This window comes from Drosophila navojoa, chromosome 2 (assembly GCF_054131105.1).
Source record: "Drosophila navojoa isolate 15081-1374.11 chromosome 2, UAZ_NAV_1.0, whole genome shotgun sequence".
NCBI classification, from domain to species: domain Eukaryota; kingdom Metazoa; phylum Arthropoda; class Insecta; order Diptera; family Drosophilidae; genus Drosophila; species Drosophila navojoa.
Window position 1 is genome coordinate 17,285,203 of NC_142890.1, and position 25,963 is coordinate 17,311,165.

Genomic DNA, 25,963 nt, shown 5'->3' on the forward strand with positions numbered 1-25,963 from the left:
AAACAGATTGCGTTGCGTATACGCCCGGCTGTCTGTTGGCCCATTTCAACCAGCTAACTCCCCCTGCGTCCACTCGCCCACCCGACAGGCACTTTGTCACGAATGAAGTTTGAGTGTTTGTAAGTTATTTCAGTGTGCGATTGCAAGTCTGTCTGTCCGTCAGCCTGACTGCCTCTCTGCCTGACTGTGTGTGTGTGTGTGTGTGTGTGTGTGTGTGTGTCTGACAAGTGACGACACATGTTTTCAGAGACGCTGGGATCTGCTGCTGGCACAATGCGCCCGCCTGGCAACTAATTTATGCTACCCAGAATGGCGCTCGAAAGACTGCGGGAGTGCCGAGGCACCTTTGTGTGCCTGCATTAATGCCTTGTTAATAACAAGCGCTGCCACAATTCGCTCAAAATTTGTTTTCGGCTCTCGTCCCTTTCCCCAGCCGAGTCGCAGGCTTTGAGTGGGTTGCCCAACAGCACGTCCATTGTTTGCCCAGACAATCGCATTCGCAACAACAATGCAACAGTGCTCAATGACGTACACTGGGCATAGAGTGCACAACAGGTATTGCGCACCTGTGCAATGGCATCAGTTACCAGACAGTTCTTGTGCTATTATCCCTAGCAACAATCCGCTTGCATAAATTTAACAAGGCCATTGTTTTGCTATCCATTGTATTGCCAGAAAATTTCTTATTTAAATTAATTGTACACGTGGAATAAAGTATGTTTTCTAGTTAAGTTCGCATTTATTTAGTTTTGTTTTCAGATCTCCAAATACTTTTCTTTCTTTCACAATTATTACCCTGTGCATACGCTCATATTATTTTAAGAGCTAGTTAATGGATACAGTCACGTCAACTACATAATCCGATACACTCATTGCAGATAGTTTAGTCTGGAATTTGTTGTCATATTCATTAGTCTAGCTGTCTGTTAAATTCAAGCCCAATGCATTCACAATAAAAAATATTACGGCAGCTGTCAGTATATAAAATATGTCTGCAGGATATTAAAATAGTTATTTTAGGCATATAGAACTGCCGAGACTAAACACATATAAAGTTACTTAGTCTAGCTTCAAATAAATAGAAAACAAATAAATGTTATTTATGTTTCTTCCATTTAAATCTCTCAAAATGCGATAAGGCCACGTCAAAGGCAATTTTAACCGGAGGCGCTTTTTGCTCCAGATTTGTCGAGGCAGACGTTCGAATACAAATGGCATTCGGAGTAATCGGCAAAAGGATAAATCCTTTTTGTGAAACTAGTTTTTAGTGCCAAATGACGAGGCGACCTTGACTGGGATCAGTCAACAAACGAGGCGGAACGAAATATGCGCAGTTTCCATTCAAATTGCGAGCAGGAGAAGAGTAAGGGAAGAGCAGGAGAAGGCAATAAAGCGAATGTCGATAAATGAGATTGACAATGACAAACATGAAATCGACTGCAGTAAGGTTAACACAAAGATGAAAAAATGCCAGTTGCGAGTCAATAAAAAACGACTGAGACCGAAAATAAAATCGTGCTGAGGTCAAATGCCAAGCGAAGAGCAGGCAGGCAGCAGCAGCAGCAGCACAAAACCCCAACGATAACCGAAAAAACCAAAGACCTTAAAACAAAATGAACCCAACAGAGTGACAGCTGAGCAGAGCGTCTAGGTTAACAGATGGCCGAACATTTACGGCCACTGTGGCCATGTGTCAGCCGGTGACCAATGTTTTCCAAGAGCAGCACGGAGAACAAGACGATTGAGATCGACGAGGATACACTCTGTTACTCGAATTGCCTTGTGAGATAACCGAATAATAATATAATAGTCCATAGTTACAGGCAGATGGACAAATGAAACTTTAACATTGAAGGAGTAGATAAGATATTGAGCAAGGGTATACGAGAGTATACATAACAGAGCAACTATAACTAGCCAATTGAAATATAGTCAGTCTACAATCCTACTTACATTCGTATCTTGAGTTTACAAGAACTTGAATCTGTAGCCAGACATCGATTTAAACGTAGTCGTTCTACCCACTTTAGACGATTTCAATGTATTAAGGGTATGAAAATAGAAAGAAACTAAATGACAACTGAAATGACCAAACGTCAAGTGCACAGATACAGCTGCTCAGCTCTGCTCTGCTCTGCTTCGTCCTTGCATAAAGAGGAGCAAAAAAGTTTGCTCGCTCGCTGGGTTTAAATGTGAATTAAAGAATTCCCCAAAGGTCTGCAGATGAGTAACATATGAAAGATGGCTTACATGCGACTAGTTGGCCACTTATGCCTGGCAAGGGTTTGGGGGCGGGCAATAACAAATGCGCAAACATTGGTTTAGAGAGCGCTGCTGCCCACACGCTGCTCGCCAGTTGCCAGTTGCCAGTTGCCAGTTGCCAGTTGCCAGTTGCCAGTTGCCAGTTGCCAGTTGCCACTTGCTGCATTTGCCATTTGCATAAATCAAATTTGAATATGCATCGCTGGCTGCCACGGCTAGCAGCAGCGCCGGCGCCATTTGCTGTTGGGTTGACGGCGGCGGTTGGTGTTGGGTGTTGGGCGATGCGGATGCGGATGCGGATGCGTGTGTGGGGCGACAAGCTCAAAGCAGCTGCACAAACACGTACGTGCAAAGGCGAAGCGTGCGTGAGTGTGTGAGTGTGTGTGTTGTCTGTGTGTTGCTCCACCTGTCCTCGAACACGCACGAACTGAGAAGCACGCACCAAACACACAGACACACGCACAAATACACACACACAAAGCTACTAATGCATATGAGTATTAAGAGCAGCTAACTTCGCGATGAGCACCCGACAAAAAATAAACATTTGAGACGTACTGAAAGTATTGTAGCAATGCAATATTTATTTTCCAAACAGACTTTAAACTAAAGTTAGTCATATGAATATAAATAATATATATAAATTCAATCAACTTCTTATCTTTATTACTTAAACTTGAACACATATCAGTCTCTTTAACTGTGTATAGTATCCTTTTTGAAATTTTCGTTGGTTGTATTCCTCGGCGTTTTCTTTTCCATTGACTGGCACGTTAGGATTAACTCTCCTCGCTAATTTACTGCGCACCAACACATGCGAAGCACATTAACGCAGACGATGCGGCAACACTTTGTTGCAACCGCCATTCGGGAATTGTGAAAATCAGATTAGAAAAATACGATTGCTCACATAATAATGTGAAAATGACGTTCCTTATGGCTCTTCGCGTGAGAAACTTTACTTTCAGAGATTAATGCATTGTCCTGCAGATGTATTTGATTCCAGTTTGCAGTTTGAATTAGAACGAATTAAAGAAAGATTCAATAGAATGAATTTAAATCAATATTTGTATTATATATAACATATAAAGTCTCCATTATTATAATAATAGTTGTACTGACACAGAGAAATATCCACGCTTACTTTAAAATTTAAGACAACTTAAAATATTTGTTGGTTTTACAGGGGAATAAAATAGAAGCAGTTAATTTGATCTCGGGTCTGGCTTGGCGAGCACAAAATTAAAATGAATTTCTCATAATATGTAGCTCACGAATACAATCCATATTACTTGTGAGTCTTCGGGTCCGTTTGAGTTCCTTTAGTATTGTCGTTTTCTTTGGGGGGCAGAGGGAAAAAGATTTGTTAGTTGAGGCGTCATACGTATATCAATCAGTACAGTATATACCATCTGGTTGGGGACTGGCAGACAGTGGCAGCTCATCGGGATTTGATATTTGTCTTTGAGAATCGGGAGGGCTTTGATAGTCCTCATTTATGGACCGACTTGCATCAGCTGTGCCTAGAAACGATTCACCCTCCAATATCTCCGTGGGGTTTCTTATAAATGGCTCCAAGATGTTCGTGACCATCGATATCACAGATTGTTTCAGTGGGTGATTCTCCTCCTGGGGCCTATCATTCTTAGGCGCAGCGGCAGTGTCAGCCTCGGAGTCTGTTAGACCGGTTAGCATATTTATTGGAAATGGGTAGTAAATTTTCAGCTTGCGCTCATGGGAAATTGATGTTAGGATCTGCAAGTGCCGCAACTGCAGAAGAACAGAGTCCATAATTCGTGTTGATTATTCATACGACTTAGATGAGACTCGCCTGCAGAGCTATTTTATTCTTAGACATCACATCGGATGCCTCCTTCAGCGCCTTGGATGCGCTGTGCTCTCCTTCGGCAGATATGATCTTGGCACGAGCTTCCCTAATTGCCTCAGCCTCGCTGGCCATCGCTCGATGAAACATTTCCGGCAGACTGATGTCCTTACTGAAAATGAACGTGAGGCTCCTGAGATGCGACTGTGATTGCGTAAACTTACAGTGCAACTCGTTCGATTTTCACACCCCAGCTGGCAGTAGATCGTTCGCAGCTAATGCGAATCTCTTGCGACAACGATTCTCTGGAGGTCAGAATTTCGTGAAGTTTCTTGGTACCCAAGACGCTACGTACCATTGTCTGTGCCAGGAGGACGGTAGCTTCGTGCACGTCATCGACCTTCATTGTGGACTTCAATGAGCCAATGACATAGTAGAAGAGCACTGCATCGACAGTCAGCGTGAGCGCGTCTTTGGTGATAATATCCTGAGTGGGAATGACGACGACTCGGGAACGCAGGTCCACGATTTCATAGGAATCGATGCAAGGCAAATACCAGACAAGACCCGGCCCTGCTGCGCCTCTTCTAAACAAGAGCGAGTCAAACCAAATAGAATAAAGAATATTTGCATTCTGAATCCCTTACCGTACCCGTCCTAGCCGAAAGATGACAGCTCGCTGATACTCGGGTATGGTAATAAAACAAAAGTATAGGCTTAGCGGAAAGGTGAGCACAACGACGAGCCAAGTGAAGAATATGGCAATTTTCTCGAATGCTGTGCCGCCTCTGCGTTCTTGGAGCCTCAGGCTCGCGGTTATCGGAAAAAATATTCTGGATGTGTCTTTGTAGGTCTCTTCAGATTCGCCCTTGGACTCTTGTTCTCTGATTTCCTTTGCAGCATTACCTACGTCGATTTGGTTGCGTGAACTGCCTTGAATAGCCATTACAACAAATTTTGCTTTCTGCATCAATTACGAACGGCATATTTACAGAAGTACTTGATGCCTAACAATTCCTAGAGCTATTGATTCAAAAATGTGTTGCTCTTAAAAGGTTTGTACAAATATGTTTATTCAAGTTTTATTGAATTAAAAACAGGGATAGTCAGCTACATTCCCATATAAAGACTGCAGCAGAAACTATGGAAAATTCAGCTACCCAGAGCTTTCACTCCTCGTCAGTTTGATTACTTGCAGTTGCGGCCATTGCCGATTTAATTTCAGTTCTGGGCTTAAGGATCGGCATCAGTGAGTCAGTACTGACACATCCGCCCTTTTTACGCGTCTCGAATGGCGTCAATATCTCCAGTGGGAAGGGATAGTAAATGGTGACCATGCGCTCGTGGGCAATCGAAGTCAATATTTGCAAATGCCGCAGCTGCAACAGTTCAAGCAGAGCTATGAAAGCGCTGAATATTCAATTCATTGACTGTTGCACTCACCTGCAAAGTGATTTTATTTTTAGCCATCACGTCGGAGGCCTCCTTCAAGGCTTGCGAGGCCAGCACCTCTCCCTCCGCAGAGATGATCTTGGCACGGGCTTCCCGCATTGCCTCGGCCTCGGCGGCCATGGTTCGATGAAGTATTTCCGGTAGATTGATGTCCTTGCTGAGCATGGACGTGAGCGCCGTACGAAAAGACAATGAGCTTGTGAAACTTACAGTGCGACTCGCTCGATTCTCACTCCCCACTTCTCGGTGGCTCGGTCGACCGCAATGCCAATTTCGTGGGACAGTGATTCCCTGGAGGTCAACAGCTCGTGAAGTGTTTTGCCGCCCACGACATTACGCAGCGTTGTCTGCGCTATGAAGAGCGTTGACTCGTGCACGTTTGAGATCTGAATTGTGGCGTGCAGCGAGCCAGTGATATAGTAGAAGAGCACCGCATCGACGCTGATGGTGACCGAGTCCCGGGTGATCATCTCCTGAGTGGGAATGACCTCCACTCTGGTGCGCAGGTCCACAAGTGCGTAGGAATCGATGCAGGGCAAATACCAGACCAGACCCGGCCCTGCGGCGCCCTTTCTAAACGGGAGAGGGTCAGACAAGAGAATGCCTGAGGTCTCACAGTCTTACCTGACCCGCCCGAGGCGAAAGAAAATGGCTCGCTTGAATTCGGGGATTGTTGTAAAGCAAAAAAATATGCTCAGGGGAAAAATGAGGAGAACGACGAACCAGGACAGAAGTATTGCGATTTTCTCAAATGTGGTATTTTTTCTGTGCTCATCTATCGGGAAATAAGTTATTCAGTTAATTAAGGCGAATATTTGATTACCTTAAGAGTGGAAGAATTACTTGGTTGAATATACTTTCTTCCTGTTCTGCGGGGCTCCGCTGAACCTTCGAGATTTGTTTCGGAATCGATTTTCTTATCGCCCATAACTAGCAATTTTTCAATATCCACTAGAATACTATCAATTTCGTATTTGTATTTGTGTATGCTCAATGGAGCGAGGGGTTCTCGGTTAAATGAATTATTTGAAGCATTGCGTGTAAACATTTTATATAACAGAGCAGTCTAATTCCATTAATCTTCTTCAGTTTTTCTTTGAAGTTAGATTAGGTTTGTCTGCGATTTCTATGCCTATGCCTGCGCCTGCAAGTTTGCATAATATTTTGGGAAAAACTATATGAAAACTTTTAAATTTATATGCAGTTGCATTTTGGACAATTTCACAGAATGCCAAACTTTAGGAAAACAAAGAGGAATGCGTGAATTAAGGGAAACCGAATTTAGGATGTTCTGCAGAAAGTCTATATTGAGTGTTAATCAATTCTGTATATTAAATTAGAGCGGATAAGAAATCCTTTTTTTCTTGTTTTTGGCTCTGAAAATGTAAAATTTTTTCATAGTAGTTCGTTATAGGGTATGAACGCATTATAGAGCTGTATGTGCTATGGTCCGAATTGCCAGTGCGGGTCAGAAAAAATAAGTTTGTCACTGAAAGTTGCCAAAAAGTTGGCAGTCGAAAAACTTAAAACTTTTGTTTTCTCGCCCACATTATTTTCTTTTATTTTTCTTTACCTTTTTTTTTTGTTTTTTCTTGCAAATAGCAGAAGACAAAGGCCAGCGGGTGAACTGGCGTGAGCGAAGGTGGTGTGGGGCATAATAACTTCGGAATGACTTTTGTTGCTTCCTTATAATGCATTGTGCGGCAGTGGCAGCTACTAACTTTTTCACTCCGTGACCACATGTGCCAAGCGAAAAGTTTTCCTGTGCTCCATTCAGTTTCACCCGCTGCCAGATTCATGCGATCCCATCATAAAGTAATTTATGTGATTTGCTCGTCCTCATCCGATTGCAAATGCAGCGCCATATGGTCAGCACCAGGCAGACAACCAGCCAGCCAGCCATCCACCCACCCTGCCATTCAGCCAATTGTCTCTCGCCGAGCACACAGAAAATGACTCTATTATGTTTTCGACTCAAATGGGGAGCGCCCTCTGATGGAGGCATAAAGTTATTAGTCCACTGGGAAAAACTGACCGCAGCGTATGAAGTAATTCCATGAACTCTGGCCAAATGAATGTCACATCGGACTAAACGAATCCGTCATTGTCAGCATTTTTAATAGAATATAACTACATGAATGCACAAAGCATTGGCTGCATGCTGAACCTAAGCAGCTTAAGCTTCCTCTATACATATGAGAGACAAAAGGGATTGCAGCAGCAATTAGTAGCAGTGAATTAGCGTCATTTGTGCAGTTTTTAACACAGCTTTATGTGTGGGAATACGCAGAAATCGAAGCGATTAAATGTAAAAATATCTTAATTGAGAGAGTTAGAAAAACTGAGCACGTTCTTTTTTTTTTTTTATTGAATATTTGAAGGCCCTCACAACTTGTTAGTAAAATAAATATTTAGTAATATAAATAATTATTAATTTAAATATTTATTAATTAAAATATTTAATAATATAAATATTTAGTAATTTAAATATTTATTAATATAAATAAATCTAACTACATATAAGAGTATAAATACACAGTCCTCCAAGTGATTAATGCTCAGCTGAACGTCTTACACACACTTCACTTCACTTTACTGCACTACACGAGTGACCCCCACCAGGCCTAGGTTGACTGAAGAAATGCTGCAGCTGCTGCCCTTTATATAGGGCTACCTCCACTCATACACTTAGTCTCGCTCAATGTTGAGCTCGGTGCCAGAAAGAGGTTGTTGCAGACGGAGATATAGAGAGGGTGATACACACAGAGAGTGAGAGAGAGAGAGAGAGAGAGAGAGAGAGAGAGAGAGAGAGAGAACAGAGAGAGGGACAGAGAGAGGGGTAGAAAGAGACGGAGAGAGAGAGACAAATAGAGAGACAGGGAGAACTCATTACGCTACTAAATAATATATGTGTTATTTATATTTTAATTATATATATATAATAATTCTATAGTTATCTTGCATAGTCAAACTCAATTTCTAACTATTCAATCTCATATTAATTTTCAATGGATTTATTATCAATAGGCTTCATCAATGTCCAATAGGCTAGAATAGAGTATCAGAGCTTCGCCTAGTCGAGCAATCGCGGCTAGAGGACGCTCACTTGAATATTCTCTTATTCTCTGTGACGGCTGCAGTTAAATTATATTGGCAAACTAAGCAATCTGTTGAAAATTACATTACGCACAATTTCTCTTAACACACATGTACACGTCAACACTGCACACATACACAGTAAAGGTTTCAAATTTCAGAATTAAATAGAAAAAAAAACTAAAAAATAAAAAAAAATTAGTAATGAATAGGCAAAAAAAAGACGAGGAACATGCGGCTTGCCGCGAGGCCATTCGTATGGCCCAGATAGGTGTGTAGATACTCAGACGTTCCATGTCAGTCGACATCAAAACTAATTGAGCGGCACCCAGATTTCTCGTCGCTGCGGCCCACACTCATTGAACTCGTGATGGCAAGTATGAGAGAAGCGTTCGAGCGCGTCAAGATCTCATTGATATTGCCAAAGCTGATTCAGGATCGCGCCATGGTTAAGAATGTGCTGACCGGCACTCAATACGAGCCGGCAATAAAGCTGATCGAGGACTTCCTGCGACGACGCGATATCATCTTGAGGGAGCGGCGACAGCCACTGATGGATCACGGCATGATCAAAATCATTGACTACTTTCAGCGGAACATGCAGATCTACACTCTGTTCCCTAAACTGATGAACGACATGTCCAAGCGGGAGAGCGCTCTATTGGTCACCTTCGCTAAGCTGCTCAAGGTGGCCGAGACCCATTTGAAGCGGGATGCTTACGAGCAGATAGCGCACGAGCGTCACCTGCACATGGTACTGAAGGAGAAGCAGAAACTCTGGGATGAAATACAAAAATTTCAGCATGTGATTGAAAAACACAGCATCGATGAAAATGCTAGGGCGCTCGCCAAGGAGCAATACGTGGCAAAGTTTATGGAGGAGAGGAGACTGAAAAAATTGCGGGACGACGAGAAAATCGAGCGTGAACTGTAGGATATCATATATTATATATACATATAGATTTGATGACATATTTCTATATTTCATTTTCACGCAGTGAGGTCTCACGTCGAGCTATGCGAGCCAACGCCAAGGCCAGCCGGGACAAGCAAATCGAACTGGCCGACGAGCTGGAGAAAGTGAGATACGAAGATGCCAAACTAACAAAGGAAAGCAAGAAAGCTGAAAAGGAAGCTCGAGAGGAAAAGTAACTCAAAGCGATATTTATTTAAAATGAATTTATGTATTAACGACTTTCTTCAAAGGAACAAATACGAAATACAACTGCAGAGCATTATTAAGAAGTACGATGCAATGATGATTGAGAAATTTGTTGAGAATCTGGAGCTGACGGACAAGCTGAATGAGGCGAAGAAGAAGCTCGACGAGTATAAGGTGCTCTATCGCCGAGAGCAGCGCATCTACAATGAGGTCGTGGTCAAGCGAGAGAAGGAAGAGGAGCGTAAGAAGCAACAGATGATCCTCAAGTATATGATGAATCGGGCTGCTCGCAAAATTCAAAAGTATTGGCGCGCATGGCGCAAGAGTCTCAGGAAAAATACCAAACGTCCGAAAAAGCCATCTGCTTCTGCTGAGAATGTAAAGAAGTAGAGGAAGACGAGCTTAAACCTGTTTCAGTCTGTCACTGAGTAGCTAAATTGACAATTAGAAATGGAATTCTGTAATTATCAGAGACAGAATTACGAACATTTCCCTTTACAAAAGTCGCCCGAGCAGAACTATTAGTGCAATTGTAGCAAAGCTCAGCTGAAAAGAGAGAAAATGGAAAATAGTTCATCCATAGGCTTTAATTCTATGATTTGGAAAATTAAAGAGCTCAAGAAAGTTAATTCAACTTGAGTGAGATAATGAACTTAGGCTCTAGGGAATTCAAGTATATAAATGGAAATCTATGAATATTAACACGGCGTTATATATAAAAATTAATATTGACTCTATTTCTATGCATTTATATGAAGTAAGAAAAAAATTTAATTAATGCAGGCGTCGAACAAATAAGATGGAGATGCGGCTCGAATGGCGCTGGCAAAAATTCATTGAAATTACCAAGCGTGAAATGAGCAGCTGTCACTGGAGCACAAAGGACATTCAGCAGACAGACCAGGACACGCAAGCACACACACACACACACACTTTAACGTATATATGTACATGTACAAACACAGAGAGAGACTGGCGTGCAGACAAAAGCTTGACAGCTTGAGATAGAAAGCGAATGGCATTTGAAATTTCATTAAATTTCCCTTTTTCGTGCAATGCGAAAAGTCGCGCCATGGAAATTCTCGCAGCTGTATTGACATCGACTCCATTTACATACATACACATGCACACATACAGACATATATCGAGTAAAGGAAAGTCAATAGCCTTGCGGTACTTGCGGCCTGTAAAAGTTTCTATTCAATTAAATGATGGCCATCAGTTGCCAAATTTGAAAGTTCACGACATTCTCGATTCAAGTGCAGCTGTTCTCCATTTGGGGCCGTCGCATTTTCTATGCCATTGACCGTCCGCCGCATTCCATATGCCGACTATTTCCCTTCCTATGTGTCGCAATAAATTAAGGCTGAATAGGCGACGGCTTTAATCTGCGTTGCTTAGGCGAAGGCAGTGAGTGGACACGGCCTGAACAAGGCCATTGTAATCAGCACATTCAGCTCTACACATAAATCCGGACAACTCCGATAAGTCCTGGGCCGGCGTAAACACGCTGCAGTCGGAAACGGTCTGGCAACGCTGCTCGAAAAGCTACATGGAACCACGTCAAGCGCAACCTGAAGGATGAAAATCCCTCGCTTCAAATGGATTTGCGCGCACTCGCAAAGTGCCGGAGCGGAAAAGATGCCGTGACTGGGCGTGAATAGTAAGACACGTCCCGCCCACTCGCCCGTGCTGCTGGATGCGTAAATTTGCCAAGCTGGAAAAATATGCGCAAATGTGTTGGCATTAACAATACCTCAGTCAGGGGTGGAATCAGATAAGCAACTCGCCCGAGCACAGGGACTGCAGCAGACATCAGCAGCTCAGCGAACTCGGGCAGCTGGCTGACTATACTTTCTGCTTAATTTACTTCATATAAAGCGCATAATATCTTGAATGAAGTATTTTCAGACAGCCAGCCTGGCCGTAAAGTTCTTAAGTTTGGTATTTATTGAAGCGAAACTTGCGTGCATTAAAGGTTTGAAAAAGGTTGAACTAGAGGTAGAACATCTTCAATTTTAAATAAGTCCTGGATCATAATCATAAAGATGCCATATTAAAGATTATGAAGGGATGTGAAAAGGGAACTCATGAAATCATTTAGATTATTCGTATTAATAGGAAAAATTCTAGTTGCAAATCAGAAATCAAATGGAAATCAAACTTCCAATCAAAGTTTCGGAATTACCATAGTATTTCCCGTGAAATTTTGAATAATATTAATTAACAAGAATATTGCAAAATTCACTCATTGAACAAAAGCTCATAGCTGCAATTTTAGTTTCTGAAAATTGGCAATGTTTATGTGGTAAATGGGTATTTGCTATTAATCACATATCACTCTTGGCCAAATAGTGCTTTGGTTTTTCGAGCCTGTTGGGCAAAGTGTTGTCGTGCATGGAAACACGCATAGAAATTTATGAATTGAAAGCAGGCGGATTTCAGTTGCAGCACGAGTGCACGAGAGCGTGTAGCAGTCGAGCAGAGTATGTGGCACAATTTATGGCACTCTCATGTACAACCATTCACACTCACAGACACACACACATATACTCATGAGTGCAGCTGGAATTGCAACAGACACTGGCGAACTCGTTTGGCCGAATTTTCGTAATTTTTGTTTTTAATTTCAAGAGTCGAGGCTGACGCTTCCCATTGAAGTCTTTCACTTCATCTATGCCTCGCACTCTCTCCACAGTCTTCCTCTCGGCATTCCTCTTGCACTGGCCAGCGCAAGTGAACTCAACACGAATGCAGCTCAGACCATGCCCATAGCGCGCACTGCACTCTGACTCTGGGCTTACCAATCGAGCCACACGCACGCAGGCTATTCCCGTTTGCAAATGCATTGCTGCTGGCTGCCTTCGACCAGAGTCGAAGTCGTGCAGCAACAACAGGTAGCACTGCCAGCCATGAATGGCATCTACTCCAGCTCGATTGAGCAGTTCACATGAAATTGCTCAATTTACACATAAATAACTGGCACCACTGCGGTTGCTTGACCAAGCCAAAGATAATAATTTTCTGCTTTGATTGTCGCCTCACTTTCTAAATTGCAATTAAACTTGGCTCTTCCAATTATGCATTAATTTTATATAGTCTAGTGGCTTTATTATTAGTTGTCTGATATATATAATTATTATTCCCTTATATTACTTATCACACTTTTGTATTGTCATTCAATTCAAAGACGTTTAATTTTACAATACTCGTTTATTTTGACTTATGGGAAGTTTTTTTATGTTCCATTCCACTTCGTTTCCACCTTCAATGTTGTTAATTAGTTGTACAACTGTTTCACTTAAAGAATCACTAACCAGTGCTAAGGCGTTAAAATAAATTAATTATGTTCCATTCCATTTTGTTCCAAGCTGCATGCCGAAATCTGTCAGTTGCCCATCTGTGCCACTTTTTATACCCTGAACCAATTGAAAATGGGGAATCTGGATATAATGTTTTTTTATTTGATTTGCTTCTGTTCCACTTTATCGTGGCTATCAGTTCGCAGAGATTACTTTTCCTTGAAAACAATCCATTTCAATCCAATTCACTTTTGCATTCGAAGATCCTGACTGTCTGTCCTCGCTTCTTTAATATTTGTAGCTAACTAATGAGCAGATGTAATTTTTAATATGCTCCATTCCATTTCTCGCCATGTGAAGCCCTGAAGGTGTTGCGCTGCAACCTAATCCACAAAATATACACATATACATACATACAGTTATGCATATACATATTTGTCTACGCTGAAATTTGTAGTACAGCGCAGCAGCCGTTGAAAATGAGCAATAAAATGCTTTAATTGGAATTCTAAACAAATCGCATTGAATGTTAATTTGGAATTGCCAAATGCTGTCGACAGCCGGCGAGCGATCAAGCGACCGAGCCACCCATTAGCCGGCCCACCGAATTACATTCAATGGGTATAAAATAAACCAATTTCCCGCCGCATTGCCAACGGCTATATATGGTGGTCAATATTGGGTTTTCTGGGAGTAGGCCGGGCGACCGCAGGCCCCGGGCCGCAGAGCGACTGGCGCGGATATGAAAGTTCCGTCGAACATTTTTACCATGAAATTGTGTAGGCTTTTGGCGCCCCAAAAGTTGTATAACTGTGCTCGAATTCGAGTCGGAAGCATAAATTTCAATATGGGCAAAATGTCATGCATCCGCCGCGTGGCCAAAACTGCAGCGCGCAAATTGAAACAGAAACAATTTCTGGCCACATTGCTGGGCCTGCGGCACGTTTTAACCCAATTTTTGGGGCATGTACGCTGCTCGTTGAGCCACGTGCTTTTTAATTGAGCTCAAAGCGCCCACATCTAATTATAATTGCCGATGTGTCCTTGCGGCTGATGCCCGTCTCCTGCTGCTGCTGCTCCTCCTCGGCCTTGCTGCGTGGCAGCCAGGGAGTTAGCACGTGGCATCGTGGCATCGCAGCTGGGCAATATATTTCAATGCTATCTGGCAAGTCATCGTCACGTTTACAGGTATTATCATCAGCTGCCCAGGCCTCCGCTTCAGGCCGCCTCAGACTGGTGGGCTGTCAGTCATCAGCGGAGCTGACTGCGTGTCAAATGCGACCTTGTTACCAAGTAAGAAAAACAACAACAAGAACAACAACAACAACCAAATAAACGAAAATACGAAAATGCGAAAATTGGGAACTTTGCGAAAGCGCCAAATTCCATTTTTCCATGTCAAGCTCTCGGCACGTCGAAGTGTCGCGACTCCGTCGGCAAAGAAAAATACCCGCTTCCTGCCATTTGGTTGCTTGTAACCATCAACACTTGCCGCAAATTAAGTTGCATCTTTAGTTGAAGTAGTTTCGCACTTGCCACCACACAACTGCGTGCGGAGCAAACAAATACTAAGTGTGCTCAAAGTGATTAACTGCCATATACCCTAAGCGATTCAGCACTCCAATTGGGTCTTACATTGATCGGAATACATTTGTTATACATTAAAGAAGAACAAAATATTTATTAATATTAAATTATACATAAAATAAAATTGTTTTAATTATTTTAATTAATTTATTAATTGTCTGATGCGAAAGATATAATAGATTTTATTTTAAAATTAATTTTCTTTCATGTCGTGTCATAAAATATATTTTTAAAGTAATATTTAAACTATTCTCAATAAGAATATTTTTTGTTAAAAAAAATAATAAACAAAAATAATTGATATTATTTTTTAAAGTAATACTTAAATTTGTATCATTAAGAATTTGTTTATTTTTATACTAAAAACATTTTTAATAAAAATAAAAAAATAAAATAAAAATAATAATAAATAAAATCTAATCAGTTTATATAGATTTGCACAAAAATTCTGTTTAATCCTAATGAAATTCTTTGCTAAATAAATAAGTAAAGCGAACATGATAATTCCTTGAATTCATTAACACATTAGAAACTTTTCCGCATCTCAAAATATTATTTACAATGCTCAAATTCCATAACATCCGCTCACAGCCCGCCAGTGAGCATTGGCAACGACCTCGCCCAGATAACGTTGGGCTAACTTTTGTTTATTTCTGTGAGCACACACACACCCATACACATACAGTCATACATATGTGTGCGCTAAGTGTTTCGAAGCGTAAAAATACAATTTATGAACATTTGAGTGTTTCCACATTTGCCAGCTTTGCACCATAAAACTTATATTCATCATACCCCAAAAATTTTCATAAAATTTATATTCAGTAAAATAAAAATAAACAAATATACTTTGCAAACACAGCTTCAAAGTGGACATTCATTTCATTATGCATTGAAATATTTATCAGAATAGAAAACAAACATAGGCTCAGACCATGCGGCGCTTGAATACAGTTTGTAAAACACGTCCGTTTAGCGCCGCCTGCGATCACTGGCAACGCGAGATATGCACGCGATGCCCCGACTGGAAGCACGGCCAGGATGGGCATCACATCAACATCCGCTCCGCCAGCGCCGGCCACAGGCTCATCACAATGGAGGAATGCCAGCGACTGAAGCGGGATCTACAGGCTAGCCTTTTCGCCCACACCCCGGGCCTGAACTCGATGAGCTACGTGCTGATCTTCTTCCTGCTGACCTTTTTCATGAGCCTGATCATTTGGCTGCTGGCCAAGGCCTTCGTGCTCAAGAAGCCGCCGCCATGCCCCGACGACTGCGCCGACGACAGGCAGTCGGGCGGCCAGGCCTCGGTGGATGACCTTATGCAGCAGATGCGCGACAAGTGCAACGCGTCGAGCAGGATGGTCGGCTGCATGGACAGCAAGGCGCTGTATGTGCCCACGCGGTTCTGGGATAGCTTCTCGGCGAAGAGATTTGGCCGGAAGCCAGCGAAGAGTGTGGAGCCCAACTATGAGCTGCAGGTCAACACATCGGAGGAAACAAGCGACCTCGAGTCGAGTGGCTGTCGAACGGAGGACAGCAAGGGGAACTCCACCGATGAGGAAATACCCAGCACAAGCAGCGAGCAGTCGGAGAGAGACACGCCGGACGAGGACGAAACCTCCATCACCATGGACATACAGAGCGAGGCGAACAGGTGCTATGACTCCATTTCCCGAATGCCCACAACCTATGAGCCCCTAGCTACGAATCAGGGACGCAGGAAAATGCGCTGGACGAGCTGGCTGCGACGCGGCAAGCAGTACGACAATCAGGTCTAGCTGTGCTTCTAGTAGGCCGGGCCGTAATCCCATACATGTATGTGTTTGTATATATTTATATTGCTGACATGTCAGATACCTACATACTCACTGAATAAAACGAGATGAATCCGATTTGCAAGGACAATATCAACAGCCCGGAGTGCCAGCAGTGGATCAGCGAGGTGTACGCCCACTGCAATCGCCTGCTGGCGGACGGTCAGCTGGAGTTCTGGGACGAATGGTGGCTCAGTGAGCAGCCGGTGGCAGTCTACCAGGTGCCGCACCCAATGTCCGCCTCCGAGTGCCATACGCTGAAGCAGCTGATCGAGCGCGAGATCGCCGCAGCCGCCAGCCTGAAGCCGGAGCTGCGCTTCGACCTGGAGAACATGGACTCCAGCTGGCGCTTGGTCGTCGTCATATTCGTCTTGTGCGCTGCGCTGGGCATCATTGGCGCCATGGTCTGGCTGCTGAACAGCACGCTGAGTCGCATTGCGCGGCCCGATTGCGGGGACTGCGAGTATCAAGGGGCTGGCTTCAGGGCGAGCAGGCAGACGCCCCGATCTTTCATCTCGTTTGGCAACCCCTGCCATCCGAAGACCCGCTTTGGGCCCTATCGGCACAACAGACTCGTTGTGCCACGTGGCGCCTGCAGGGCCACCAGGCGATAATTCTTCAGCAGCCGCATTGCGCTCACCCTTGACCATTGACAGCAGCGACACATCACAGGGCACGCGTGACCAAAACTTGACTCCGAAAACCCAACCGAACCCAAGAAGCGCAGCCAAAAATAACGACAATTAAAGCAAAGCAGAAAAAAGGAAGAACGAGTTGTGCTCAATCGCGGCCAAGATTTATGAAATGTGTTCCGCACCGTTTTTTTTTTGTTTTTTATTTTATATTTTTTTGAACTCGGTTTGTTTTTATTTTTGCGGGCCAGCAAACAACAAACAAACAGGCGCAATTCAGGAGCAGAGCGCCAGCGCATATAAATAACGCCCCTGTCAAGCACAATGGCTCCAACTGGCGGATTTCTGGCTTAAAGTTCAATGTGCGTACATATCTATTCAAGTTTTAAGTATACAAAATATATATCTGATATTTAAGAGAAAGTTTGTATATCATTATATATCATTATATATCATTATCAACATCATATTGTAAGCAAATATATACCATTAAGATATTTGCTTACAATATGATATTGATAATGATAAACAAGCCTCTCCTTGGGCCCTTGAAAGTAGGCAATACAATTTTGTATTAGAGCACCATAATATAGGTAACTCTATGCAAAGTCTTCCGTATTTCGGAGTATTTAGAAAATATGACAAAAGTAAAGAAATTTATAAAATTACATTATTTCAGTACAATAATAATAATAATAAATAATTTAATTTCAATACAATAATATAACTGAGCTACTCATTGGCCTCCATACAGAATGTGTTATTGCCGTTATTGGTTAGGTTTTAGGGATTTTCGTTACTTATCTCATACGGCATGTTATTAAACTAGATTTTTGTATGGTCGGTTTTTTCATATATGTACATGTTAAATAATATACAGTAGAGCTTCCACGATTCAAAATATCAAGCGCATCAGCTTCTTTTTCGATTGACAAAGAAATATTGAGAACGAGTTTCTTTCAAAGGAAAAGAAAGAAAGAACAATTTATCGCTGTTTTCTATATCGAGACTCGACTGTCTTAGGTTTATATATACATTGATTACTATGCTAGTTTGCACATATTTAGCATTTCAAGCCCATAGTAAATGTGGCTGATGATAAATATATACACACGAGCCATATATTCATTCTGAAGAGAAAAAACCAAAAGAGGTAGAAGAAATATCCCCATTCAGGCGCGCCGTCAGCATTCGCTCGTGCAACGGCCTATAAATCCGCATCTAAGCCCAGAGCCAAGCATTTTGCACAAATGCAGCGGAAGGGTCGAAACTAAATTGTGGCACATAAATAAAAATCAATTGAATTCGATTAATTGTGCATTCAAATAAAATGCTAGCGAACAATTTGTGTAAATGCTTTTCATATTTATGCTTATGATTAAATGATGGGCGACTGTACAATAGCCTCACAATATACACTAACTTTTCATGCTCTTTCCTTATAGGCTAAGCCACTCTTCTCTTGACTGCGACTTATTTACTGGGAGAGCTGCCTATTTCAATGACTCCACTATTGACTTTCGTCTATCTCGCCCCATTTTCGGAAAAATATCTAAATTGCCTCACTTTTCCTGGGGCCACCGTCAATCAATCAGGCCAGAAAGCATTTTTGATCCGATCGAACGCTATTGGCACTCTAAAGAGAGTATTGCGCAGTCGATTGCATTCGACAGCTCTCATATTTCCCTCGCTTTGTATTTGTTTTATTTGGCGAATTTATTTCGGTGGCCGCGGCGTCCCAGCCAGCCAGCTCGACACTTAAATCACAGTCGCAACTGTAGCGAAATTGAAAACTTTCCCTATATTCCCACACACACACACGCGCACACAAATGTACATATATATGTGAACAAACATACAGAGGGCTGGGTGTGTGCGTGGCTTGTTTGTTTATACTTTTAATTCATTGGACAGTGCAGCTGCCGCAATTGCAGACCCATATCCCGGACTCAGACAGAGACCGGGTCACAGCGTGACTTTGATTTATTTGTTGGTTTCATGCCCAAATGGAATTAAAAGTTTAACATATACTACGCTTCAGTTTGTGCAGCAAATAAAAAATATAAGTAGCAATAAAAAAAAAGAAAACATTTCATGTAATTGACAAATTGATTTTACTTTAAATGTCAATATCCATATGGCATATAAGTGAAGCTTTATTAACAAAAGCCATTCGGATTATGACAATAAGAATGTCACAATAAATCACGTATACGCCACCGCAAACGCGTTTGTTTATTAAACTTAATTCGTTCGCTAACGGATCAACTTTAACGAGGATTTTACCAGAGATCAGAAGAAAGAGGGAGAGACAGAGAAATAGATAGAGATTAATATGGGAGTTATCTTTCGTGATTATATTTCACCTTATTCTTCAAATTAATTTATCATTTTAAGTTTTCGATTCGCTGCTCAAAAGCTCAAATTTTCCCTTTGCAATAAAAATAAATATTAAAATATTTTAATTTGTAGAATCCATGTCAAGCACAGGTTGGTGTTTCACGCTGTGCTTTTATTAGACTTTTATTAATTGAACAAGTTATTAAATTCATATTGAACATGATTTAAGTGTCAACAAGGCTGTCACGAAATTGACAGAATGCGCTCGAAATAAGTTTTAATTAATATGCATTTAATTAAAGCACGGCAGTTTCTGTTGACTTGCGCTGACAGCTAATGAGTTGTTCGCTTTGTGCCTATCAATAACCTGCATATGCATATTTTATGGTATGTCAAGTGCCTGTAAATTGAATGGCTATCGCAGCTTGTGCTTGTTTAACCTTACGGCTCATGAGCAGTATTTAAAATTTCGATATTAGTTGGCCAGGAAAGTTCTACAAACAATAAGGAAACTAGTAGCTCAGTGTGTGGGAGTGAGGGAGTGGGAGTGGCACACACATATATGGTTCAACTTTTTTTTCCTGCTTTCCTAGGACTGACTCGTTGATTTTGTGGCCAGCACTCATTAAGCTAACATGGCCAGGCAATGTTTGTCCGTCCTTTCAAATTGCCCTGAAATCCAGGCTCCCAGCTGCCCCAGCCAGCCTGATTGCCAGCCCAGAGGAGGAGCTCTGCAGCATGTTGACGTGCATTTTTATACTCAAAGCTGATTTATTTCTTATGCTTGGAGCTCTGGTCATTGTGCCTGCTGCTGCTGCTGCCGCTGCTGCTGGGGCAGCTCACATTTCAAGAGCTCAAACAAAGCTGGCAAACAAAAAAATAAATAAAAAAAAAGAAGAAAGTAAAATAAAAGCCGAGCAAGCTGAAAAGCGGCATGGAAAATATTAATAATCCATGTTGTCTGCACAGCCTTCTGGTTGTCCACACAATTTATAGCAGTTCGCATTTTATTTATGCCTACGCAAATCAGCATCCGTTACCCATTTCCCGTGTCATATCTTATTTAGCACGCAATGCCACACCACTTGCGATTGGCTCCACAACAAAAAAAAAACAAACTGTATATATGTATGTAAATACACCTGCAACATTAACAGTCTGGCAGTGCAATGATTGCGTGTAAACACATAATATTTTGCCCCAGTCCAGTGCGGGAATAAACTCGGTCATAAATTATTCAATACACGCTCTTCATGATTTTTTCCACGCATTTCCCACCATCGATTCAACCAAATTTGTCAGCGTCATGCAAATCGCGTCGAATCGCATCCTGCTTAACTCTTAAGGGGCATCATCATCATCATCATCATCATCATCATCATCGTCATCAACATCATCATCGGCATTATCAACATCTTCCTCGTGATGGATGTTGATTTCATTGAATTTCAATTTCATTGCATGCACCATCTCGCTCAATGCTCCAAGCTCCAAGCATGTTCGATTCATATATCTCAGTCACACTTCACACATGGATTGAAACCTCTGCGGCGCAGCATCGATTTTGATGCTTGAAAAGTCTATTCAGGTTGCACTAGAATATGTTAGATTTCCGCAACATGAATTTGTTTATTAAATAAATTGATATAAATATATTTACAAACAACTCGAATTGTGCGTCTATGCATATAAAATATTCTCAAGTTTTTATATTGTATTTTATTTGTATATAATTTGTTGACCAATGCAATCAACATACTTCATTGTCTTGTGATCTCACTTTGATTTACAGTTTTCTTTGTGCCTATTAACGCTGTCGATTGCATTCAATTGATAAAATTCAACTTTGTTGAATTTATGCAGCAACGAAATTAAATTTTGTTTGTTTCTTATACAAATTGAAAGAAAAACAGAAATTTATTTTGTTTTATTTTAGTTGTATTCCATATTTAAGCTGCTTTATATAAGAGCAATTTGGACTTTTTATTCAAAATCGAATTTAATAATTTAGGCTTGCTTTTGCAACTATTATTTATGGTAAATTAATTAATATTTGTTATGGCAATTAGGCGGCTTTTGTTTCGAACTTTAGCCCCAATTAGAAGCAAATAACCGAGCGGAGCATCGTTTTCATTATGTGCGAGCGAGCTTTCACAGCAAATTAGCCAGTCAAACGGCTCAAACTTGTATAGGCAGACAGACAGACGACAGACGGGCAGACAGACGGGCAGACAGGAAGGCAGACGAGACACGAGTTTGCCCTGCGGTGCTCTAAGAACACACTTACATATGCTGACACACGCACTTACACACGCTGCAGTCCCCCTATAGATAGATATCTTAATGTGTATATGTATGTGTGTGTGTGGCATAAAAGTTTTCAAGCGCTGCGTGCGTTTGGGGTGCGGGAAGCCGCTTTTAAAATGTCACAGGGACCAAAAAACTTTGACGGCCACAGAAGCATGAAAAAGCCAAGGAAATTCAAACAAAAGTGCAACAACTTTGCCAGGCAATGTTGCCACATTTTTTCTTAGTTTAATACGTGCTGGCTGACGCCTGTCCCCTCCCAGAGATTAGCCTCGAAAGAGTTTCCTTTGTCTCGCATGGGACGTGCACATATGCTGGTGATATCTCTATAAAAAAAAAATTGCCGGAGATTCCCATTTTTTTTTTCGGTTGCATTTATTTGATTGAATCAAATTTGATTTGCAGATGGTTTAATTAAACGGATTAATGGAAATGCGGGCAATTTGTAAGCTGAATGTGAAAAAAATGAAGCGCCTAAAGGTATTGTGTATCCAAGCGAGTGTGGATTATAATTGAGGGCATTTATTCGCCTGGGTAAATACACTTGATCTGATTAACAGGTCGAGTCTTTCCATGTAATTTGCGCGAAAATTGGCGCCTGTCTCGACGCTAACTTGACGGCAAGTGCTTAATCCGCGGCTGGGCGGCGCCCTTGACGCCACTCGGCAGCTCTGTGCACCGCACCTTCCCTGGGTATGCCACGCAACCCATGTCGCGCTTAGCGATGCCCAAAACATTTGGCCTGACACGGCTGTCCGGCTAAGCCCCCAGAGAAGTGTACAGGCATTCGTCATTTGACATGGCCAGAACCAATACGCCCTGCCACCTAATCCCCATTCATCCGGGCCCGCTTTCTGCCCAGTCATCATCCGCATGATGTAACTGCAATTAGTAGCAGCAGCAGCAGCAGCAGCAGCAGGCACCAAAAGTGTAATTGCGAGTGTTTCTGTTCCACTTGGGCATGTGCCCTTCCGCCACTGCTGATTCCGTTTCGCATGAGGGGCTCATCCACGTTTGTTGTTTGTTTTGTGAAAGGACAAACTGTTGCATCTGCGTGTGCCCACGGCGCATGACTGTTCCCAGCCAGCATCGCGCTGTTAACCGATTCGCTGCCCTCAACTGTTACCAGTTTTTCAAAAGTCTGGCTTTGAAATACTTCTTTGAGATTTTGCTGACTGGCAAAATGTTCTTTTTATTAGATATGCTGTATATGAAATTGATCAGAAATAATTATGAATCAGAAATAATTATTATGGGATATGTTGAAGAAATAGAATATATATATGAATATGGCAGAAGCAATTAATAAAAATTTATTATTATTTATTATCTAATAAGATGCGAGAAATAAACTAAATTGTTAAGTAATGTCTGTATAGATATATTAATATTATAATTTTATTATTTGAGAGAATTCCAGAAAGAATTTCATATATAATACAATAAATGCAATGCTAATGTTGTAAAAATATTAAATAAATGTATAAATTACGTTTCATTGTTTAAGGGAATGCCAGACAAATTTTAATTAAAATATAATATTATTGTTTTTATTCTGAGATCACATAAAAAAAACATTGTTAAGATTGCTTGTTATAAAATTCTAATTAGGTTTTAACAAATAGAATGAGATGTTAAAACATTAAAGTGAAAAAAAAGTACAATTAAAATTTAGCTCGTAGTTTACTTTCAGTTGACTATTTCATAATTAATCCGTAAAGTAACACACGAATATTTATAGCTTATTGAAGTATGAGCTAAATAACCTTAAAGAATAATAAACAAAAATTGCGACTCTTCAACGAAAAAAATGTTTATTTATTTATTAACAAGATAGAGCTAATGTAAAAGAAGCCAACTTAAGTTTAAGCACTGGCAGCTGAAGCCTTCTGCTTGACATCGAAAAATGCTAAATATATTTTAAATAAAATTAAAAATTAGTTATAAATATAGACTCATTTCGGTAAATGCGGATACGTCTCTCTTATAAATACAAATAATCAAGGACTAATTGCAGTCCACAAATTGAATAACATTTTGTCGATAAATCCTTTTGTGTGCCGCAGCCAACAACAATTAAAATCTCATTTGAAATGTTCAGTTCAAGCTAATTAAATTGTTATTGGCTTCGGCTATTTGATCCAATTCGAAATCAATATCAAATGGCTTTTGTCACTCTGCTAATTAAACATTACCGAAACATACGAAAGAGTCCAACAAAGAGTCGCTTCGGCCGCTCTTCGTCTCCGATTTGCTGGACGTCGGACTGGACTGAGTGTTGGAGATGGGAGATGTCTGGGAGATGGAGCTGAGTTTCTGTTTTGGTTTCGCTTTCAGTTTCATTAAACAACAGTTCGCAGCTGTCAACGTAAACACCTGTAGAAACTAATTAAAAACTTCTTCAGGTAAGCGAAGGCATTGTTTCTATGCAGGCCTAAGAGAAGACATACATATGCTTAAAGCCAGTTAAATTTGGGGCGCCCCAGCTAAGTTTGAGTTTATGAAACAGGTTTGTTTTTCTTTGGAACTCAAGCTCTGCTTTTCTCTTCTCCGAATTTTAGCAGCTATTAAGACATTTTCTGCTGGATTTCAGCGTTTCATTAATATCGCATTAAAGTAGTCAAAGGGCTTGCGGAGCAATCGCAAGCTCAATCTCAATTCCAAGAAAAAGTGCCACTAAGAGGATTGAGCCAAGTTTCCCTTTTCAATCAATGCACTGCTGAACTGATAAGCGGGAACTGCAGCTCGGCAAATTCCTTAAAAACAAAACTTTTTTTTGTTAGCTGCTTCTGCTATTCGCAAGAAATAAAACTTGCTATAAAAGCTAAGTTTCAGGCTAAGCTGAATAAGTCAAACGGAGTGATTAAAAAGAGCGTAAATTGAATATAGCTTTTCAATCTCTCCAATATTTATTCACATTAAACTGATTACAGTCTAAATTCAGAATTCAGGATATTTTATTTTATACCTCGTTTGAGCTGGCTAGTGCTAATCCAATATGTAATCCTTTAAAGAAACGCCGCCCGTCTGCTGTTGGCCATGGTAAATGACACGCCTCCTGTCTCCAGCCTCCTGCCTTCTGCCAAGCGGCTGGCAGTGAAAATGTTGCTTTTGGGCGCGATATGCGATATAGGATGCGCGCTGGTCTGGCGACCTTTATGGCCGGGGGCCAAATGGGCCAGGCGAACGGGCTCGTCGGGCTCGTGGGGCTGTCGAGTGTATTGACTTCTTGTGCTGTAAATTGGGTACGTGACTTGACAATACGTTGACGATGGCAACGACAGCCGCATGAAATGCAAATTCGGCAACATTAACAGACGCGACAGCTGAGCCCCCAGTCAAGGTTTTTTTTTTTTGTGTGTTGCCTATTAAGCTGGCGTGCCGAAGGAAAGGCTGCTTATTTTCATTAACTAGCCATTGGAGCAGCAGCATAATGCGAGCACGAGTGCTCGTTAGTCCAACTTGGCGTATGAGCAATCGATTAAAAGTAATGCGAGGAGAACGACTATAACGACGACGGCGACGGCGATGGCGACGTTGGCAACATTCAATTTACAGCTGCAGCGCAGCTCGGAGCAATCAACGTTAAGCGTTTAGCTGCGCTCCCTTCAATCACTGCTGTCAGAGCGGATGATAGCGAAATTAACAGCACAGCATATTTCGAGCAGACGCCACATCGATTCAGAGCAGAGCAATTCATGCACAGAGTCAAGTATTTTCGCGTAAGCGCATCTGCGTGTTTAAGAATCTACATCTGTTTCTGTATACGTGTGCGTGTGTGTGTGTGTCTGTATGTGTGTGTGTGCTGGATGCCCAACGTGCAGTTGATTATTGAGCGCGGCCTCTGGGATGCAGCTTTTCCTTTTTTAATGGACCAAGCTGCATTTTTCCTCTTGCCTTATCCTTGCGTTTCCATTGACTCGGCCTGCATTGTTGTTGTTTGCGTCTGGGTTGCACTGTGTGCGCCCCACAAATAGCTTTATTGCTCTTTTATTTAGCCAGCTTCGACGTCGTTTACCGTTTCAATTTATCGGCTCCGTGCGACGCGTCGCTTAACGGTGTGTTGCTGCCTGAGCGTAGAAATCGCCCCACGCTCCCCACTCCCAAATTGATAGATGTATGCACTTATTGCAGCCGCGCAATTATTTGTCCCCGGCGTTCTCTTTGAGTATTGCAGAAGA

General features: G+C 41.7%; 5 protein-coding genes across 5 annotated transcripts; 3 read left to right on the plus strand and 2 right to left on the minus strand.

The window, feature by feature from the left end:
- Positions 1-3,393: 3,393 nt before the first annotated feature.
- On the minus strand, positions 3,394-5,149 carry LOC108660148 (band 7 protein AGAP004871). Its single transcript, XM_018113445.3, has 5 exons — positions 4,735-5,149; positions 4,312-4,674; positions 4,094-4,259; positions 3,672-4,032; positions 3,394-3,600 (listed from the first exon to the last, which is right to left on the minus strand). The coding sequence occupies exons 1-5, from the start codon at positions 5,055-5,057 to the stop codon at positions 3,551-3,553; spliced, it is 1,263 nt and encodes a 420-aa protein (XP_017968934.2). The 5' UTR covers positions 5,058-5,149; the 3' UTR covers positions 3,394-3,550.
- Positions 5,150-5,226: 77 nt separating this feature from the next.
- LOC108660093 (band 7 protein AGAP004871) lies at positions 5,227-6,581 on the minus strand. Its single transcript, XM_018113365.3, has 5 exons — positions 6,383-6,581; positions 6,164-6,314; positions 5,750-6,112; positions 5,531-5,696; positions 5,227-5,466 (listed from the first exon to the last, which is right to left on the minus strand). The coding sequence occupies exons 1-5, from the start codon at positions 6,465-6,467 to the stop codon at positions 5,257-5,259; spliced, it is 975 nt and encodes a 324-aa protein (XP_017968854.1). The 5' UTR covers positions 6,468-6,581; the 3' UTR covers positions 5,227-5,256.
- Positions 6,582-8,731: 2,150 nt separating this feature from the next.
- LOC108660092 (uncharacterized) lies at positions 8,732-10,499 on the plus strand. Its single transcript, XM_018113364.3, has 4 exons — positions 8,732-8,906; positions 8,968-9,565; positions 9,634-9,783; positions 9,842-10,499. The coding sequence occupies exons 1-4, from the start codon at positions 8,840-8,842 to the stop codon at positions 10,185-10,187; spliced, it is 1,161 nt and encodes a 386-aa protein (XP_017968853.1). The 5' UTR covers positions 8,732-8,839; the 3' UTR covers positions 10,188-10,499.
- Positions 10,500-15,552: 5,053 nt separating this feature from the next.
- Positions 15,553-16,491, plus strand: LOC149092202 (uncharacterized). Its single transcript, XM_089256072.1, has one exon. It carries the CDS (start codon positions 15,622-15,624, stop codon positions 16,465-16,467), a length of 846 nt encoding a protein of 281 aa, XP_089112198.1. The 5' UTR covers positions 15,553-15,621; the 3' UTR covers positions 16,468-16,491.
- Positions 16,492-16,525: 34 nt separating this feature from the next.
- Positions 16,526-17,273, plus strand: LOC108660094 (uncharacterized). The gene has a single exon (XM_018113366.3). It carries the CDS (start codon positions 16,572-16,574, stop codon positions 17,115-17,117), a length of 546 nt encoding a protein of 181 aa, XP_017968855.2. The 5' UTR covers positions 16,526-16,571; the 3' UTR covers positions 17,118-17,273.
- Positions 17,274-25,963: the final 8,690 nt, after the last annotated feature.

Excerpts from the sequence above, each read along its gene's own strand:
- LOC108660148 (XM_018113445.3), bottom strand. The coding sequence starts at position 5,057 with ATGCAGAAAGCAAAATTTGTTGTAATGGCTATTCAAGGCAGTTCACGC. Across the intron at positions 4,033-4,093 it reads AGAATAAAATAGCTCTGCAG|TTGCGGCACTTGCAGATCCT; the intron begins GCGAGTCTCATC and ends GTTCTTCTGCAG. Across the intron at positions 3,601-3,671 it reads TGCCAGTCCCCAACCAGATG|AAAACGACAATACTAAAGGA; the intron begins GTATATACTGTA and ends TGCCCCCCAAAG.
- LOC108660093 (XM_018113365.3), bottom strand. The coding sequence starts at position 6,467 with ATGGGCGATAAGAAAATCGATTCCGAAACAAATCTCGAAGGTTCAGCG. Across the intron at positions 6,113-6,163 it reads TTTCGCCTCGGGCGGGTCAG|AAAGGGCGCCGCAGGGCCGG; the intron begins GTAAGACTGTGA and ends TCTCCCGTTTAG. Across the intron at positions 5,697-5,749 it reads AGAATCGAGCGAGTCGCACT|CAAGGACATCAATCTACCGG; the intron begins GTAAGTTTCACA and ends GTCCATGCTCAG.
- LOC108660092 (XM_018113364.3), top strand. The coding sequence starts at position 8,840 with ATGAATAGGCAAAAAAAAGACGAGGAACATGCGGCTTGCCGCGAGGCC. Across the intron at positions 8,907-8,967 it reads CATTCGTATGGCCCAGATAG|ATTTCTCGTCGCTGCGGCCC; the intron begins GTGTGTAGATAC and ends AGCGGCACCCAG. Across the intron at positions 9,784-9,841 it reads AAGGAAGCTCGAGAGGAAAA|GAACAAATACGAAATACAAC; the intron begins GTAACTCAAAGC and ends CTTTCTTCAAAG.
- LOC149092202 (XM_089256072.1), top strand. The coding sequence starts at position 15,622 with ATGCGGCGCTTGAATACAGTTTGTAAAACACGTCCGTTTAGCGCCGCC.
- LOC108660094 (XM_018113366.3), top strand. The coding sequence starts at position 16,572 with ATGAATCCGATTTGCAAGGACAATATCAACAGCCCGGAGTGCCAGCAG.